The 21,836-nt window shown below is 37.1% G+C and overlaps 1 protein-coding gene across 1 annotated transcript; it reads right to left on the bottom strand.

Annotated features, from left to right (window-relative positions):
* Window positions 1–14,337: 14,337 nt before the first annotated feature.
* LOC110441347 lies at window positions 14,338–21,506 on the bottom strand. The gene is made up of 2 exons (XM_021484463.1): window positions 20,761–21,506; window positions 14,338–14,827 (listed from the first exon to the last, which is right to left on the bottom strand). The coding sequence occupies exons 1-2, from the start codon at window positions 21,385–21,387 to the stop codon at window positions 14,636–14,638; spliced, it is 819 nt and encodes a 272-aa protein (XP_021340138.1). The 5' UTR covers window positions 21,388–21,506; the 3' UTR covers window positions 14,338–14,635.
* Between the last annotated feature and the right edge of the window lie 330 nt (window positions 21,507–21,836).

Below are 21,836 nucleotides of genomic sequence, written 5' to 3' on the forward strand. Positions count from 1 at the left end.
GATAGTTGACAACTTATTTTTATTTCAATAGCTGACATTTAATTTTCAACTTAATTGTTGATATTGTCTTTTGAATTAGATAATTGACATCTGTTTTGACCTTTATAGTTGATATGGTATCGGGCCCTTGATAGTTGACATCTTATTCTGATCCTGATAGTTGACAACTTATTTAAAATTAAATAGCTGACATTTAATTTTCACCTAAATTGTTGATATGGTCTTGTGAATTTGATAGTTGACATCTTATTTTGACTTTTATAGTTGACATCTTATTCTGACCTTGATAGTTGACATCTTATTCTGACCTTGATAGTTGACATCTTATTTTGACCTTGATAGTTGACATCTTATCCTGACCTTGATAGTTGACATCTTATCCTGACCATTATATTTGACATCTTATTGTGACCTTGATAGTTGACATCTTATCCTGACCTTTATATTTGACATCTTATTGTAACCTTGATAGCTGACATCTTATCCTGACCTTGATAGTTGACATCTTATCCTGACCATTATATTTGACATCTTATTGTGACCTTGATAGTTGACATCTTATCCTGACCTATATAGTTGACATCTTATCCTGACCTTGATAGTGGACATCTTATTCTGACCTTGATAGTTGACATCTTATTCTGACCTTGATAGTTGACATCTTATCCTGACCTTGATAGTTGACATCTTATCCTGACCTTTATATTTGACATCTTATTGTGACCTTGATAGTTGACATCTTATCCTGACCTTGATAGTTGACATCTTATCCTGACCTTGATAGTTGACATCTTATTCTGACCTTGATAGTTGACATCTTATTCTGACCTTGATAGTTGACATCTTATCCTGACCTTGATAGTTGACATCTTATTCTGACCTTGATATTTGACATCTTATTCTAACCTTTATAGTTGACATCTTAGTTTGACCTTGATAGTTGTCATCTTATTCTGACCTTGATAGTTGACATCTTATCCTGACCTTGATAGTTGGTATCTTATTCTGACCTTGATAGTTGACATCTTCTTCTGACCTTGATAGTTGACAACTTAGTTTGACCTTGATAGTTGGTATCTTATTCTGACCTTGATAGGTGAGATTTTCTTCTGACCTTGATAGTTGAAATCCTATTATGACCTTTATAGTTGACATCGTATCCTGACCTTGATAGTTGAAATCCTATTATGACCTTTATAGTTGACATCTTATTCTTACCTTGATAGTTGACATCTTATTGTGAATCCTCTTGTGACCTTAATAGTTGACATTTTATTTTGACCTTGATAGTCGATACATTATCGTGACCTTGTTATTTGATACGTTCTTGTGACCTTGGTAGTTGATATCGTATTGTGACCTTATTATTTGATACCTTGTTGTGACCTTGGTAGTTGATATCGTATTGTGACCTTATTATTTGATACCTTGTTGTGACCTTGGTAGTTGATATCGTATTGTGACCTTGATATTTGATACCTTGTTGTGACCTTGATAGTCGATACTTATTGTGACCTTGATAGTTAGCATCCTCTTTTGACCTTAATAGTTGACATTTTATTTTGACCTTGATAGTCGATACTTATTGTGACCTTGATAGTGGACATCTTATTCTGACCTTGATACTTGACATCCTATCCTGACCTTGATGGTTGGTATCCTATTCTGACCTTGATAGTTGTCGTCTTATTCTGCCCTTGATAGTTGACATCTTCTTCTGACCTTGATAGTTGACAACTTAGTTTGACCTTGATAGTTGTCATCTTATTTTGACTTTTATAGTTGATATGGTATCGTGCCCTTGATAGTTGACATCTTCTTCTGACCTTGATAGTTGAGATTTTATTCTGACCTTGATAGTTGAAATCCTATTATGACCTTTATAGTTGACATCTTATCCTGACCTATATAGTTGACATCTTATCCTGAACTATATATTTGACATCTTATTGTGACCTTGATAGTTAGCATCCTCTTGTGACCTTAATAGTTGACATTTTATTTTGACCTTGATAGTCGATACATTATCGTGACCTTGTTATTTGATACGTTCTTGTGACCTTGGTAGTTGATATCGTATTGTGACCTTGATATTTGATACCTTGTTGTGACCTTGGTAGTTGATATCGTATTGTGACCTTATTATTTGATACCTTGTTGTGACCTTGATAGTCGATACTTATTGTGACCTTGATAGTCGATATCGTATTGTGACCTTGATATTTGATACCTTGTTGTGACCTTGGTAGTTGATATCGTATTGTGACCTTATTATTTGATACCTTGTTGTGACCTTGAAAGTCGATATCGTATTGTGACCTTGATATTTGATACCTTGTTGTGACCTTGGTAGTTGATATCGTATTGTGACCTTATTATTTGATACCTTGTTGTGACCTTGAAAGTCGATATCGTATTGTGACCTTGATATTTGATACCTTGTTGTGACCTTGGTAGTTGATATCGTATTGTGACCTTGATATTTGATACCTTGTTGTGACCTTGAAAGTCGATATCGTATTGTGACCTTATTATTTGATACCTTGTTGTGACCTTGGTAGTTGATATCGTATTGTGACCTTATTATTTGATACCTTGTTGTGACCTTGGTAGTTGATATCGTATTGTGACCTTGATATTTGATACCTTGTTGTGACCTTGATAGTCGATATCGTATTGTGACCTTATTATTTGATACCTTGTTGTGACCTTGAAAGTCGATATCGTATTGTGACCTTGATATTTGATACCTTGTTGTGACCTTGAAAGTCGATATCGTATTGTGACCTTGATATTTGATACCTTGTTGTGACCTTGAAAGTCGATATCGTATTGTGACCTTATTATTTGATACCTTGTTGTGACCTTGAAAGTCGATATCGTATTGTGACCTTATTATTTGATACCTTGTTGTGACCTTGAAAGTCGATATCGTATTGTGACCTTGATATTTGATACCTTGTTGTGACCTTGGTAGTTGATATCGTATTGTGACCTTGATATTTGATACCTTGTTGTGACCTTGAAAGTCGATATCGTATTGTGACCTTATTATTTGATACCTTGTTGTGACCTTGGTAGTTGATATCGTATTGTGACCTTGATATTTGATACCTTGTTGTGACCTTGGTAGTTGATATCGTATTGTGACCTTGATATTTGATACCTTGTTGTGACCTTGAAAGTCGATATCGTATTGTGACCTTGATATTTGATACCTTGTTGTGACCTTGAAAGTCGATATCGTATTGTGACCTTATTATTTGATACCTTGTTGTGACCTTGAAAGTCGATATCGTATTGTGACCTTATTATTTGATACCTTGTTGTGACCTTGATAGTCGATATCGTATTGTGACCTTGATATTTGATACCTTGTTGTGACCTTGATAGTCGATACATTATCGTGACCTTGTTATTTGATACCTTATTGTGACCTTGTTATTTGACATCTTATTGTAACCTTGATAGCTGACATCTCATTGTGACCTTGATAGTTGAAATCTTATTCTGACCTTGATAGTTGACATCTTATCCTGACCTTGATAGTTGACATATTATTGTGACCTTGATAGTTGACATATTATTGTGACCTTGATAGTTGACATCTTATCCTGACCTTGATAGTTGACATCCTATTCTGACCTTGATAGTTGACATATTATTGTGACCTTGATAGCTGACATCTCATTGTGACCTTGATAGTTGACATCATATTCTGACCTTGATAGTTGACATTTTATATATGTCATTTATTGTAGAGTCAATGTCATTAAAAGAGTCACGTGGCAATAGTGATCAAGTGACGATACTGTATATTGACATTTACCCTTGAACGTTCACTTGATATAAAATCATCCGCTTCTGTGCAAAATTGGGCAGGTGGTATAGAGCCACTCATTTTTGACCACAATGACAACGTTTAGTGAGAGAAAAGTCAGATTAATTGTGAGATTGGCCTTGAGTTCTGAGACCTGGCGAGGTTAGTAAAGATGATACCTAAAAAGATAATAAAATGTGTCTACCATTTGTAAACTAACACCATCCAGCTTGAAGATTTTGTTTCTAACATGTTTAAAGCGAACGTCTTTCAGACTGGGAAACGACACACAAACATGTCAGTGTAACATGAATATTAGATGTAAAATGGTCGTTTATAGAGACTGAAATTCTCGTTCTATAAGGATTCTGTTTCGATAGTAGAGAACCCGTTCTTATAGTTCTGTTGTATGAAGTTGGTGGGAGTGAGTGAGTGGGTGAGTGAGTGTATGGGATCGGGAAATCGAACCGCTGCCGTTTTAGTGAAAGCAAGTGAGCTAACGACTGCGCCACCTACCATTCCGCATTATATTATAAAGTGATTTGTAAAAGTTTTGCCTCATCCTTCATTTGAATAACTTTGGCTCGAACGTGTGAGTAATGAATGCAATGCTGTGTTAATCACAGCAAGAGTACCTATCGATGCGGTCTCACGCAGTATCGGCATTTAAGGATCCCTCTCCCACTGCAGACAAACGACTACGGAGTTTCGCTCTCTTTTCCACAGTAACGGCCCTTTATCACTGTAGCACGACAGGGCCAGGATGCTTGCGTTGACTAGGTAGCTCAGTTGATACTTATACTTTCACACCAACAATACTATTGTTGATTTTTTTTGTTAATTTCATCTTTACTATCTTTTTCATTATAGTCCTGCAGGGTATGGTTTCTTTTCAGCAATGATTTCTCTAAGTTAGTAACGAAAACAAAAATATTAAGAGAAATACAGTTTCTCGAGGTAGTACGTGAATCAAGTTACAAATCCAAATACCCACTTACAAAGTTTGCAATTAACAGCAAGAGAATATATATGAAATACTGTTGTTTTAGTTCGCAATAAAGCGGACGAAATCCCTTTGCGTATATACTTACACTCCACATGTCTGACCCATAACATAAAGTTAACTTTCATAAATCACACCAGCGACACATGACTTTAAGCGATGACATTATAAGGTTAACAGAGTTACCTCCCTTGTACTGCCACGGCAAGTGACACTAATGTTGATAAGAAAAGAATCTTTTTAGTCGCTAGAACACATTATTCTATTTCTGTGTATAGTGTATAGTCAGACAAACTTCTATTTCTGTGTATAGTCAGACAAGCTTCTATTTCTGTGCATAGTGTATAGTCAGACAAGCTTCTATTTCTGTGTATAGTCAGACAAACTTCTATTTCTGTGTATAGTGTATAGTCAGTCAAGCTTCTTTTTCTGTGTATAGTGTATAGTCAGACAAGCTTCTATTTCTGTGTATAGTGTATAGTCAGACAAGCTTCATTTGTTTCTACTTATTTATAGGGACGCAGGAATTGAAAATAGGATTTTTTTTATAAACTATTTTTTTTTCTCAATTGATTTCAATTTTCTATAGTTTTAACAATAATTAACATATTTGTTAGCATTTCGTTGATAAAACCGTAAACCTGGTTAAAGTAACAAAGAATAAAATGTATCACATTTCTACGTTGAGTACGTGTAATGTGTAAAATAACACATCATATTGTTTTAAATGTTGCGTAATGTTGACATATCAACATTTACTTTCGCGGCATATTGTTTTATGTTTAAACACGGTATATGTTGACAGAAAGTGATTTTTTGTGAAAACCAGTTAACATGACGTGAAACCTATGAAGTTATATATACTGTCGTTTTGGTTGAACTCCCCCACGTAACCCCACCGCCAACCCAACACACATACAAAGCTACACTTCGTTTTATCAAACGAGAACTTTGTTACCTATAGTGCCAAAGTTCTAGCAGCTATTCTTAAACGTCGTACATGAAATAAATTAATAAATCGCTGATTTCTGTATAATGAAGTTTGGTATTGTAATATAACATTGTGGCATTTTAAAAGAAAGTTCCTTCGAAAGTGAAGTGCTTTTACATGGATAGACTTTCTCGTAACTACATGTATTTTAGAGTGGCTTTCGTCATTTGTTATATATGTATATTTTAATGTATCATTGTACATACAATGTATAATTATGTGAAGGTGAGACTTACACTATTTGTAATGCGAGTGAAGCAGCATACTACTCCCCCCCCCAGCTCCCAAAAAAAAGTAACCCTGCAGGTGACGTATTGTTTTGAAAGCGTCACCGTGGTGTTAACTGGTTGCGTTATTGTTGCATTATAGATGTGTATTACCGTTTTTGGTTTTTATGTATGATGTAAGTGGCCACTAGGCCTAAATTTATTCAAAAGAATCGAATAGTAAGCTGATGTTTTTTTGTGTGTGGTTACGTAAGGCTTGAAGATACATAATTTATAACTATTACGAAACTGCGAAAGCGCATATGTTGTAAACACGTCTATAAAGAAATACACCTAATTTAACTGGTAATTCCTTTCGGGTGATTAATGCATTTTTATGATAGATGGTTGCTGTCATTTTCTTCTAAAAATCACCATTTTTGATACATGCATGCACTATTTAAGAATTAAAATGATGAATATATGACCATGTTCTTATCGTTTATGATATATAATGATGAATGTAAAAATGATAAAAATGCAAAAAAGATGTTCTGGGAATCACCCACAAACATAGTGGGGGAACCAAATAACAGACTACCGGCAAACACTATCGGGAAACAACAGGACACTACCGACAATAAAAAGTATATTTTGCCGCACCTTCACAAAACATATTTGATTTCAAGTCTTCTGTTAAGATATTTCAAGAAAGAAATGCTTTCAAGAGAACAAGCTATACAGAATAATTTAATAAATCCGGCAACCCTTCCATTTTCGATCGGGTGAGCTATTTACGCCAAAACCCTTGTCTTTGTTGTATGCTTTGTAAACAGAGCTTCGCTGCATGTTCTAGTATCAAGGATAACATATGTAATTATTGTGACATCTCTGAGCTGCGGGGTGGACGCTGGAATACAAAAGGAAGGACAAATATATATATAACCTAGGTCTAGTTCTTAATTGACTTTAAGCCTTATGACTTATCAGTGTAAACATATAATAAACAGGATATTTACATATGTACAAAAAGACACATTGGTCACAGGAGAATGAACAACACACATAAACAAACTGTCATGTATCTGATCGGCGCTTATTTGCCGCTATCAGATACTTTCCCAAATTACTTAATTCTTTAATAGTCTGTGTATTAAGTAATTGAACAAGCTTTGTATATACACTGGGGTTATTTCTATACTAACCTTTTCAATACTTCCGTCTTAAATCGGTATATCTTGTGCAAACCAAACCAAAATGAAACTCGTCTTCTATGTCATGAAAATTACACTTTGTACACTTTCAATGCCAACATAACGCCCAGATTCAATGTTTAATTTGTGAGCTGACAGTCTAAGTCAAGCAATTTCTTTCATATAACCGATATTAACTGATTTTTTTAGATACGATTGTAGTAAAATTGAATTATTTAATTCTATGTAAAGCATACCTTTAGACATACCTGTAATTGAACTGTATCCCTCTTGATTAAAAGTGTCAAATAATCTTGCCTTAATAATTGAAAAAGGGAAATCGTTTCCATTGTGAGCGTCCCAGATATATCCTAACCCTAAACGATACAATTCCTCCTTTATTTCACAGACCCATTGATCCTTAATTAGCAGCATATTTTCATAATAGGATTTCAAAATACAATTTTCGGTATTAAGCAATTTAAACCAATACTTAATAATTATAAGTTCCCTTGTTACATACAATGGTTAATGGCCTAATTCGAAATATGCCATCATTTCCCATCATAATTCAATATAAGATTCCAAGATAGTTGAATTAATTCACTATCTCTAACACACACCAATCTATTAACATTTTTCGTTATCTTTTAATCTCCCTCCATTTCTAAAAACAATCTGGGTCTTTAAAGTAAGGCCCCACTTGATAGTGTAATTTAACAAAGAGTCTAGCATCTTTTGCAAACCTTGAGGTGTTCCGGCAAAGATACATGTATCATCAGCATACATAAGTAAAAAAAATATTTTAATTAGTTGTAAGTCAATTCAACGACAGCTGTCCTCTATAAATTGCATTTCGAAATCGTTCATATACAATGAAAATAACAGAGGAGACACAATTTCTCCTGGAACAAGTCCAATTTTACAGTCGAAAAACAGCAGAGCACACGCCATTGTTTTTTTACACAGCATCTTACATTTTTATAATGTGATCTGATAATATTAACATTTTACCTTCAATACCTTCCTTGATCAATTTGTACCATGAATTCTGTCTATTGATCAGGTCAAAAGCTTTGGTATAGTCAATGAAACAGCAGTATAGACGTGTGTGGTTTTTTTTTTAATTTTTAGCGTGCGATTAAAGCAGCTGTCGTTGAAAAATTTCGTTTGAATCCAAACTGAGCATCGGCTATCCTATTGTACTCCGTGTCGAGTTTCACCAACCTATTACTCAATACAGACGTAAAAAAGTCTACCAATACAACTGAGAATTGAAATACCCCTGTAGTTAGCAGGGTTACTTGGGTCACCTTTCTTAAATACTGGAACTATATTTCCAACTGTCAACATACGAGGGTAAATACCTGATTCGAAATTGTTGTTGAAAAGTACAACAGGTCAAGGTACAAAAACTTCAGAACAACGGAAAAAATATTCGTTCAGCATATCATCGATACCACACGCCTTATTGGATTAAAGGTTTTGAATAGCACACTCTATTTCACAACCTGTAATATCAGCATCAAGTTCATCAAACACTGAAGTGTGAATGAGTATGTCATCATAATGGTTCATATGATTATTAATACTTTCATCAGTTTTTAGCTCAAAGGATGCAAGGTTACAGATATGGTTTTGTAATTCTTCTACAGATATCTTCTGAGAGTCAGTTGACTTCTTCCTTTTTCTGAAGTGCTTGTAAAACCGTTTTGAGTTATATTTTCTCAGATATTCCAACATATTTCCCCGATGAAGTTTGTATTCACGCTTTAACTTAATTTCAAGTTATTTATATTAACTCTTACATCGGATGAGGTTTTCCCGATTTTCAACTGATTTACATCACTTAAAAATAGAGAGAGCAATCTTGTATTCTCTGAACCGTTGCTCACATTGATCCTTGAACCAATGCTTATCTTCTGTCACCGTTTTCTTATCTCTGATATGTTCTGTAACAGTTTTACACAAATAAGGTGATACTAAATATTTAACATATTCTGAAAACTTATTTACAACGTTATTGATACCCCCTTTCGCTAAGATCCGAGTCATTACATAGATCTAATAACTCAGCAGAATTAGCTAGCAGTGTTTCTTTGATCGACTGGTTTTCGTTCTCATTCCATTTAAAGGTAGTTCTATACGGTTTAGATTCTGTACAGGTTCTTTAACGGCGGAAAACAACAAAGGTAATGGGAATGATACTGGAGAGTGGTCAGAAAAATGATTGAAACTACCAGACTCAAACTGTGCTATGGTCTTCAGCAAAGTATCAGGGACTAGAACATAATCAATAAGACTGGCTCCATTGTTACTGAAAAACGTATAATGACCATTACCATCACCAGCATGTCCACCACTCAAAATGTTGAGACCAGTTGTTTTACAAAGAGACAAACGTTGCCTTTCCGAATTGGTTAACATATAGGTCCATATTTGCCCTTATACAAACATTCGAATCGGGAAGGTATTCAAATATATTGGATAAAACAAGGGTTGAAAATTAACTGACTCGATCAAAGGTAATATAATCAAGTCTTTAGGACAGTTTCACCTGGTGACGAAAGTAAGGAAGATTGCGAGAACCGGGCACAGCACCTTCAAGAGTCACTGTTGCTATTGAAGCGCGAACGTTTTAGTGGTTGGGCATGCGAACCAGGAGACCCATTTGACGGACTTTGAGCAACGTCACTATAAGTTCTGGTCTGTCGCGGGTTGGTATTCTTCGCTCTCACGTCACTACTTAGCAAAGGCCATGTGCGCAATTTACCGTCCACTATGCGCTTGTCTCTGACTTTGTTTGTTTGTTTGTTTGTTTGATTTTGTTTCACGTCCTATTAACAGCTAAGGTCATTTAAGGACGGCCTCCCCTGGGTGCAAGATGCATGCGTGTAGTGTATGTGTGTGTATATTGGGAGGCTGCGATATGTGACAACCTTGACCTTATGATGGCTTTAAGGTCTCTATATGTAGGGTAGAGTTGCCTTAGTTTTTGTTCAACTTCTGAGGGAACTGCTCATTGATATAGAACGAAGTTCCTGCTAACATACCAGACCGCTTCACCACTAAGGACCTGTCAATAGTGTAGATGAAGCGAGCGCCGATTGACCTTCTTTTACCACGAATGAACTTTCCCTATCGATGAACATTACCAAGATCGATATGGTGCTGGATGTTCAATTCCACGTGTAGAAACTCTCTGAGTAGCGAATCTGTACTCTCGTCAGGCGACTCCACTTCGTACAGCGCCACCTTAACTCTGATACACTTCGTTTCAATTCATCTTTATCAGATTGCAACTCATGCACTAGTTTTTCAATACTTTTAAAGTTCTCTTTGATAGGCGTATGTGTGTGGACTACTCTTTTCAGCTTCTGTAATTCACCCCCTTGCTTTTTGACACATTCTTCACCCCATGCTATGCTCCATATCTTGACCCTTGACCTTCAATATGCTTACTTCATTTTCCATATTCCCTACTTTGAGAGATAACGAGTCCATCGTACATTGGACTTGGTCTATATTTTCACTGATTGGACTGAGCTACTCTAGTCTGTTATTCATTGACTTCATTAGTTCAAACATTTGGCTTGGTTGGGCGTTGCTCTCAGCATCAGGGTGCCGTTTCACGACGCGTACGTAAAGTTACGGGTACCCGTAAATATTTACGTGCACGTAACTAAGTGCACGTAAGTTACGTAGGGGGTATTTCACGAAACCGTACGTAACGTTTCACATTTACGTACGGGTTTACGTGCACGTAAATTATACCGGAAGTGAATAATCCAACATGATGTGATGATCCTTAGGTTTAAAGCGGTCACACTCTTAACCATTCAATGATTTCTTTAGACTTAACATACGGCGATTCTCATTGGAATATTTCCATTTATGAGGTGGCCAGAACTTTCAGAAGTGGAACTCTCTAGTGTCATAGTTAAACAAATTAGAGCCCCGTAGAACCCGAGGCAGCACATGAGAGCCCGGTACAGCTGGATAGAAGTATTTGAACCGCCCGGGCCTTTTCTTTTGATGTCATGTCATACATGTAGCAACTGTGTAATTTATTTTTACATATTTTAACAATATGAATGTAATGATGAAGAAACATATCATATCCTACAAATCCATACTTGCGAACTCTCCCTATTTTGGATGGAGATTCCCGATTTTGAACCCTGAAATTCAGCACTTTCAACTATTCCTATTTTCTATTATCTGATGATTTCATCTGGAAGAACAACTCAAAAGATGCCACTTATTAGTTATCTAGTTATAGGTAAAAAAAATATATGTATATATACATAACAATATTATGCCAATTTAGAATTAGAAATATAACAACTGTCAAGTATATGTACAGCTAATATCGCACATGTGACAGTACCACGGAATTAAATTTTAAGTCCGTCACAGTACTTGTATTATTGGGACTATCTGATCGCCAGTTCAACTAAATATTAATAAGTACATTGTTTTGTAAAACTCTGATACAACTAAATATTGTTGTATTTTTAGGCATGGAAATATTAATTGTGAGGATTTTTATCATTTCACAAACCCGATGATTTCCAATTCGTATAATTATAGAGGGCACAATAAAACACTGGGCAAATATTACATGTAACTGAAAGTTTACAAACAAAAATAAGCTATTGGATTTGGAGATGCCGCGGACTCTTGGGGTGAACCAGAATCAGTAGTCAAACATAAGCCAATTAATTGGCAAGAGGGTTGTTTCATTTTAATATCTGCCAAGTATAAAGATCCAATACAGTCTAAAGATTTGACAATTTCTAGAAATTCTATAGAGCTGGTGTAGAAGTGACCTCCATACCATGTGACCACTACGTATACTCTATCCAATCAAATCAACCTGCAGTGTCAGTATGATAATCGGTGAATTTCAAACAGTGATAACGTAATAGGACTATTGTCAATGTTTTCTGTGAAATATTCAAGTATTATTAACAAAATCATTCCATATCAATACTCTTTTAATCAAGATAAAAAAAACTATATCAGTGATATAATCATTATAAAATCAACGGTCATTAACATTGTCAGTGTCCAAAAAGTTGGATTCATGAGACAGAATAAAAAGATTAACTACAGCCTCAATACATGTTTTCTGTTGATTTTCCGTCTTTGCCTTTGGAAGACACGAACATACAAACAGTCAATAAGATTCATCAGATTGGAAAAACGTAATATCAAAGTTTTAATTTCTGCACAAAGAATGTACGAGACAAAGACATAAAAAAATATCTTACGAGACAAAGACATACAACAAAGTTATCTGACGAGACAAGGACATGCAACAAAATTCTCTGACGAGACAAAGACATACAACAAAGTTCTCTAACGAGACAAAGACATACAACAAAACTCTCTGACGAGACAAAGTCATACAACAAAGTTCTCTTACTAGACAAAGTCATACAACAAAGTTCTCTAACGAGACAAAGATATACAACATAGTTCTCTGACGAGACAAAGACATACAACAAAGTTCTCTAACGAGACAAAGACATACAACAAAACTCTCTGACGAGACAAAGTCATGCAACAAAGTTATCTCACGAGACAAAGTCATACAACAAAGTTCTCTGACGAGACAAGGACATGCAACAAAATTCTCTGACGAGACAAAGACATACAACAAAGTTCTATAACGAGACAAAGACATACAACAAAACTCTCTTACGAGACAAAGACATACAACAAAATTATCTTACGAGACAAAGTCATACAACAAAGTTCTCTGACGAGACAAGGACATGCAACAAAATTCTCTGACGAGACAAAGACATACAACAAAGTTATCTTACGAGACAAAGACATACAACAAAGTTATTTTACGAGACAAAGACATACAACAAAACCATCCCTAGTTGAAAATCTAATGTACAAAGTTCTCTTACGAGACAAGGACATGCAACAAAATTCTCTGAAGATACAAAGACATACAACAAATTTCTCTAACGAGACAAAGTCATACAACAAAGTTCTCTAACGAGACAAAGTCAGACAAAGTTCTCTGACGAAACACGTACATACAACAAAGTTCTCTAACGAGACAAAGTCATACAACAAAGTTCTCTGAAGAGACAAAGTCATACAACAAAATTCTCTGACGAGACAATGGCATACAACAAAGATCTCTGACGAGACACGTACATACAACAAAGTCCTCTGACGAGACAAGGACATACAACAAAGTTATTTGACGAGACATTTGAAGACGAGAGAGACATAAGAAACCAATAAAACCTCAATAAACATGATATTCTGGAAGGACGAGACACCCGTCAAATCTAGGAACGTCGGTAGCAATGTTTTGTCACGATGACTGACGTAAACCGTAGCATATTGTGTAGGACACCCCGGTTATAGCGTATTGGTTTACGGAACCAACTTAACCATGACGTGTTGTTTAATTAGGGTTTTTTCTACACCAGTCAGTACTCGCATAGAAAAATGAATATACCGTTAGCAAAAATAGAAATAAAGACGTTTTGTTATAGTTAAAACCCACATCGTGAACAAAACAATTAGAGAACAAGTCGTTACACAGCATTTACGTAAACAACATAACAAAGTGTCAGCATATCAACGAAGATAAACATACCACAGCGTCCACTTAAATAGATCAAAGCGTCCACATAAACACAAACAAAATATACAACAGTGCAACATGCATGTACAAAAATCATGGCACAGCGCCAACATAAAAAAGCATACCACATAGGTAACATAAAAATAGAAATATACCACGGCATCAATAAACCCAAATTTACCACAGCATCAATAAAAGCAAATATACCACAGCATCAATAAAAATAAGCATACCACAGCATCAATAAAAATGAATATACTACAAATACACCACGGCATCAATAAACCCAAATATACAATAGCGTAAACATACAAATGCGAAGTAAGTACAATATGTCACAGCGTAAATCATCACATACAAAAACAAATATACCGTGTTTGCGTATTGCAGAGTTATCTTCTCTTGAGAGCAGGTATTGATTGTTACGTCATTGGTTTTAGAGAGTAACGTCATCAATTTTTGAGAAAACGACGTAATTTTCTCACACAAACCAATGACGTAACAATCAATACCTGCTCTCAAGAGAAGATAACTCTGCAATACGCAAAGACGGGAAATCACAGTCTCGTCACACCAAAAAGTTTATACAAATATATCACAGTCTCATCACACCAAAAAGTTTCTACAAATATATCACAGTCTCAGCATACAAAATTCAAGTAGAAAGCGAGGATAAAGAAATCAGAAATCAAAATAAGAGAAAATAAAACATAAAGGGCAAAGCAAAAGCACTCCACAGGTGACAAATAAACCAATTAGTCTATTGATGGCACGGTAATAATTCTCAGCATTCTCCGAATTCATACGGACAGAATCCTGACGTTTGCCGCCTTGTCAACCCTCATTCCGACAGCACCGTTTAGAAAGAAGTGAATATAGGGGTCCTCAATACAAATATATTTCCCTGGAACGACGTCGGACCAATGGAAGTAGGGCGACGGATTGTCGAAATCAAGATAGAAAGCCACGTATATCTCTGCCCCATCTTTGTCCTGTTTGATAAAAAGGCAAACAAATACAAAAACCGCATTTACGAATTAACTTAGCCTGTAAAGTCAAGACTACTTAAGGTCGAATGAGTGTATTGATAAACGGAAATAGGAAGTACATCCCTAGTTGAAAATCTAATGTAGGGAGACAGTAACACAATTTCCGCATAATCTTAAACTGGTGAATATTGTATGTTTGTTATTGACAGGACAGTGTGTTCTCTCAATATTAAAGTATTTCAAAGCAATCCAGGCAATAAGTCAGTTGTTTTTATATCAATGAGCCACATGTGTCCATTTTTCCGTACTTCAGGAAACCGCCTACCTATTTCACTACTTTGAAGTTTTTCAAGAAAGATAACTCTTACATGTAATTACTATGTGTATATGGTTTCATTATAAAATGTCAATTTTTAATCGTTTATAGATAATTAGTTTACACAATTACAGCATTTATTAAATTGATATACATTAATACAATACTAATCTATAGCAGTTTCATTTTTATTGACATTATTTCGCAAAAAAAATCTGTCTTTCATTCTTTTTTCAAAGTTCACTCTTTTGTGGAGGAATATTTTCTTTACTTTAAAGCAATATAATTATAAAATTTGAAGAAATTTTACTGAGAAATGGTGACACAAACCTATTACCTTAAGGGATATTCTGTCAATAACCATATTGAATCTCTCCATTTACAGACTATCTGTCAGTATCTACCAACACCTGGTTTATAAACTATCGGACAAATAACTACTATCTCTTGAGTTGTGACTACTTTTTAGTAAACAGTTATGTGTTAGGATGAATCCGGTGAACTATTTCCCCGAGGCAGGAGGCCGAGGGACATAGTTTACCGGATTCATCCCAACACCGAGGGATGTAGTTTTGACTGTTGTCTGAAATAACTGTTTTGTTACCTGTACTGTTGACGGCAATACACTTGTATATATGACAAAGACAATATTTTTTTATTTTTTTTTTCATCAAAATGTCCATATATAGGAGATCCGACGCTGATTGTGGATAATTGGAGCTGTACAGTACTGATTTAGATTTGTAACTACTATCCCCTGGTTTAGAGACTACCTCCTATAACTACTATCTCCTGGTTTAGAGACTACCTTTCAGTATCTACTATCTCCTGGTTTAGAGACTACCTTTAAGTATCTACTATCTCCTGGTTTAGAGACTACCTTTCAGTATCTACTATCCCCTGGTTTACAGACTACCTTTCAGTATCTACTATCTCCTGGTTTAGAGACTACCTTTCAGTATTTACTATCCCCTGGTTTAGAGACTACCTTTAAGTATCTACTATCTCCTGGTTTAGAGACTACCTTTCTGAAACTACTAGCCCCTGGTTTTCAGACTACCTTTCAGTATCTACTATCCCCTGGTTTACAGACTACCTTTCTGAAACTACTAGCCCCTGGTTTACAGACTACCTTTCAGTATCTACTATCCCCTGGTTTACATACTACCTTTCAGTATCTACTATCTCATGGTTTAGAGACTACCTCCTATAACTAATATCTCATTGGTTTAGAGACTACCGTTTGGCTACTACTGTCTCCTGGTTTAGAGTCTATCTGTCTAAACTACCTACTCTTGATTTAGAGACTACCTATCAACACTACCATCTCTTTGTTTATAGACTACCTGTCTATGACTACCACATGTTACGGTGCGTTGTGGCCCTTTTTCATTTATTGTCAAGTTAAACATTTGTATGATACATATTTTATTATAATCTCTCACTATAACTGTCTCAAAACTTTCCCATAATCTTATACTATTCGAAAACAATATGCGAACGCTTGGACTTTATGGCATTGTTTATGAACGAAAATCAGTGTTGTACCTATTTTGACGGCAGTGCCTGATAATACCATAATTTTCTGTATAAACTATTACTGTCGCGCATTCCTCGACACGTTGCTTTTTCTTGTTCATATCTACCGCTGCCGTTACATTCTTCCTCTGCCAGATCGATTTAACAGACCACTGGGATAGTGGATTCAAAATAATGTGGTGGTTTGAAAGAGAGAAACACGGAGTAGATGGTAAGGGGTGTTGAAAGTGGGACAACCAGCTTAGTGGTGGCTGGATAATGTGACGAGTGAACTAGTGGTGACTGGATAGTGGGACAACCGGATTAGTAGTGACTGGATATAAGAACAACCGGATAAGTGGTGACTGGATAGTGGGACAACCGGATTAGTGGTGACTGGATAGTGGGACAACCGGATAAGTGGTGACTGGATAGTGGGACAACCTGATTAGTGGTGACTAGATAGTGAGACATCCGGATTGGTGGCGACAAGTGAAGTGGGACAACCGGATAAGTGTTGACTGGATAGTGGGACAACCGGATTAGTAGTGACTGGATATAGGGACAACCGGATAAGTGGTGACAAGTTAAGTGGAACAACCGATTGGTCACTGGATAGTGGGACAACCGGATTAGTGGTGACTGGATAGTCGGACAACCTGATTAGTGGTGACTAGATAGTGAGACATCCGGATTGGTGGCGACAAGTGAAGTGGGACAACCGGATAAGTGTTGACTGGATAGTGGGACAACCGGATTAGTAGTGACTGGATATAGGGACAACCGGATAAGTGGTGACAAGTTAAGTGGAACAACCGATTGGTCACTGGATAGTGGGACAACCGGATTAGAAGTAATTTGATAGTAGGAAACCGGATAAGTAGTGACGGATAGTGAGACAACCGGATATGTGGTGACTGGATAGTAAGATAACCGGATTAGTGTTGACTGGATAGTGGGATAACCGGATTAGTGGTGACTGGATAGTGGTATAACCGGATTCGTGGTGACTAGACAGTAAGACAACCGAATTAGTGATGATTGGATAGTAAACAACCAGTAAAGTGGTGACTGGATAGTAGACAACCGGATAAGTGGTGACTGGATAGTAGACAATCGGATTAGTGGCGACTGGATAGTAGACAACCGGATTAGTTGTGACTGGATAGTTAGATAACCGGATTAGTGGTGACTGGATAGTGAGACAACCGGATATGTGGTGACTGGATAGTAAGATAACCGGATTAGTGTTGACTGGATAGTGGGATAACCGGATTAGTTGTGACTGGATAGTGGTATAACCGGATTAGTGTTGACTGGATAGTGGGACAACCGTATTAGTGTTGACTGGATAGTGGGATAACCGGATTAGTGTTGACTGGATAGTAAGATAACCTGATTAGTGTTGATTGGATAGTGGGATATCCGGATTAGTGTTGACTGGATAGTTAGATAACCGGATTAGTGTTGACTGGATAGTGGGATAACCGGATTAGTGTTGACTGGATAATGGGATAACCGGATTAGTGGTGACTGGATAGTGGTATAACCGGATTCGTGGTGACTAGACAGTAAGACAACCGAATTAGTGATGATTGGATAGTAAACAACCAGTAAAGTGGTGACTGGACAGTAAAACAACCGAATTAGTGATGATTGGATAGTAAACAACAAGTAAAGTGGTGACTGGATAGTAGAAAACCGGATAAGTGGTGACTGGATAGTAGACAACCGGATTAGTGGCGACTGGATAGTAAACAACCGGATTAGTTGTGACTGGATAGTTAGATAACCGGATTAGTGGTGACTGGATAGTGAGACAACCGGATATGTGGTGACTGGATAGTAAGATAACCGGATTAGTGTTGACTGGATAGTGGGATAACCGGATTAGTTGTGACTGGATAGTGGTATAACCGGATTAGTGTTGACTGGATAGTGGGACAACCGTATTAGTGTTGACTGGATAGTGGGATAACCGGATTAGTGTTGACTGGATAGTAAGATAACCTGATTAGTGTTGATTGGATAGTGGGATATCCGGATTAGTGTTGACTGGATAGTTAGATAACCGGATTAGTGTTGACTGGATAGTGGGATAACCGGATTAGTGTTGACTGGATAATGGGATAACCGGATTAGTGGTGACTGGATAGTGGTATAACCGGATTCGTGGTGACTAGACAGTAAGACAACCGAATTAGTGATGATTGGATAGTAAACAACCAGTAAAGTGGTGACTGGACAGTAAAACAACCGAATTAGTGATGATTGGATAGTAAACAACAAGTAAAGTGGTGACTGGATAGTAGAAAACCGGATAAGTGGTGACTGGATAGTAGACAACCGGATTAGTGGCGACTGGATAGTAAACAACCGGATTAGTTGTGACTGGATAGTTAGATAACCGGATTAGTGGTGACTGGATAGTGAGACAACCGGATATGTGGTGACTGGATAGTAAGATAACCGGATTAGTGTTGACTGGATAGTGGGATAACCGGATTAGTTGTGACTGGATAGTGGTATAACCGGATTAGTGTTGACTGGATAGTGGGACAACCGTATTAGTGTTGACTGGATAGTGGGATAACCGGATTAGTGTTGACTGGATAGTAAGATAACCTGATTAGTGTTGATTGGATAGTGGGATAACCGGATTAGTGTTGACTGGATAGTTAGATAACCGGATTAGTGTTGACTGGATAGTGGGATAACCGGATTAGTGTTGACTGGATAATGGGATAACCGGATTAGTGGTGACTGGATAGTGGTATAACCGGATTCGTGGTGACTAGACAGTAAGACAACCGAATTAGTGATGATTGGATAGTAAACAACCAGTAAAGTGGTGACTGGATAGTAGACAACCGGATAAGTGGTGACTGGATAGTGAAACAACCAGATTAGTGGTGACTGGACAGTAAAACAACCAGTAAAGTGGTGACTGGATAGTAGAAAACCGGATAAGTGGTGACTGGATAGTAGACAACCGGATTAGTGGCGACTGGATAGTAGACAACCGGATTAGTTGTGACTGGATAGTTAGATAACCGGATTAGTTGTGACTGGATAGTTAGATAACTGGATTAGTGGTAACTGGATAGTGGGACAACAGGATTAGTGTTGACTGGATAGTGGGATAACCGGATTAGTGTTGACTGCAAAGTGGGATAACCGGTATAGTGTTGACTGGATAGTGGGATAACCGGATTAGTGTTGACTGGATAGTGGGATAACCGGATTAGTGGTGACTGGATAGTGGGATAACCGGATTAGTGTTGACTGGATAGTAAGATAACCGGATTAGTGTTGACTGGATAGTGGGATAACCGGATTAGTGTTGACTGGATAGTGGGATAACCGGATTAGTGTTGACTGGATAGTGGGATAACCGGATTAGTGTTGACTGGATAGTGGGATAACCGGATTAGTGTTGACTGGATAGTGGGATAACCGGATTAGTGTTGACTGGATAGTGGGATAACCGGATTAGTGTTGACTGGATAGTGGGATAACCGATTGAGTGTTGACTGGATAGTGGGATAACCGGATTAGTGTTGACTGGATAGTGGTATAACCGGATTAGTGTTGACTGGATAGTGGTATAACCGGATTAGTGTTGACTGGATAGGGGGATAACCGGATTAGTGTTGACTGGATAGTGGGATAACCGGATTAGTGGTGACTGGATAGTTAGATAACCGGATTAGTGGTGACTGGGTAGTTAGATAACCGTATTAGTTGTGACTGGATAGTTAGATAACCGGAATAGTGATGACTGGATAGTTAGATAACCGGATTAGTGGTGACTGGATAGTTAGATAACCGGATTAGTGGTGACTGGATAGTTAGATAACCGGATTAGTGGTGACTGGATAGAGGGACCACAGGATAAGTGGCGGATTTATCAAGGAGACACGACTATTAAAATACAGTAGGATCACCATACTGTTTGAAATAAAATATTCGTTGGTACTTTTTTCGCTGTTATACATTCACAAAAAAAATCTCATTTTATGTATTTTCTTTACTTATGTAACAGTAAACTACAAAATCTGCGAAAGTAAATAAATAACAATATTATCACTTTGTTACTTACCCCAATATAAATACAGTGTCGCACCACGTGATCGTGGTATCTGGAGATAAATGCCACCAGGACAGAATTTGTCCCACCGGGTCGCATTCCGAGATATTCATCTGGTATGTCGTAGATGCCATCCAAAATTCTATGGAAAGGGAAAAGGAGTTTCGTGGAGGCCTTCGCTTTATCCAACAATTCTTTTTTCGCGGTAGCTTTATAATTCAAATCCACTTCTAGACAGTTTGGATCAATTTTGCCGATAGGACCGTTTCCGACTGCGCCGTTTGGCAGTACTCCTGATCTCTGGTCGAGGTTTGGAGGGATTCTGGCCCGTAACTTCGATGCTACTTTACATGCATGTTTGTGTTTAGACCAATCCTGGCGTTGACAACTCATAGAGCAGTATTTTACCTGTTTGCAACGTTTACAAGTTTTGACGTCATCTGCTTTTAGGCAAACTACACATATATCTTTTAACATTTTGGAACTTTCAGCATTGCTGAATGAAATGGCCTGCAATTTTCCTGTTAGACGATCTGTAGAATATAAGAATGGTCCAAAATTAGCTGACGTGTCGTTTGCAGTTGCTCCATCCCCAGGCGTTTTCCCTGTTTGTTTTCCATTTTCTTTACATAAACGCATATGTCGTTTATTCCAATCCGCCTTTTGACAGTCCTTGGAGCAGTAATAGACCTTCAGACAACCGGTACATCGGCGGAGTGACAGACTATGTATACCACAATACTCGCACTGCTTATCCATCTCCCTGCAACACAAACAAAACAGATAAGATAACAACTTTTCTAGGTGCACTAGAGGACGCGATGGCTACTGCCTCAGCTGATTGTATCCAAATGTACATGTATGCTTAGTGTTAAAATATAAATAATTATACCGGGTTATGGTCATTCAGTTATTGACATATCAATGTAAATGGATACCAGAACAGAGTTTGCATCCCCTAACCCTGACAACACAAATTTTACACATAAATGACAATACAACCTTAACGCATCATCAGTGACAACACAAACTATACACATCAGTGACAACACAAACTTTACACATCACTGACACCACAAACCTTACAC

Source organism: Mizuhopecten yessoensis, unplaced genomic scaffold, assembly GCF_002113885.1.
Source record: "Mizuhopecten yessoensis strain PY_sf001 unplaced genomic scaffold, ASM211388v2 scaffold715887, whole genome shotgun sequence".
Classification (NCBI taxonomy): Eukaryota; Metazoa; Mollusca; class Bivalvia; order Pectinida; family Pectinidae; genus Mizuhopecten; species Mizuhopecten yessoensis.

Excerpts from the sequence above, each read along its gene's own strand:
- LOC110441347 (XM_021484463.1), bottom strand. The coding sequence starts at position 21,387 with ATGCGTTTATGTAAAGAAAATGGAAAACAAACAGGGAAAACGCCTGGG. Across the intron at positions 14,828-20,760 it reads GACACTGTATTTATATTGGG|GACAAAGATGGGGCAGAGAT; the intron begins GTAAGTAACAAA and ends TTTATCAAACAG.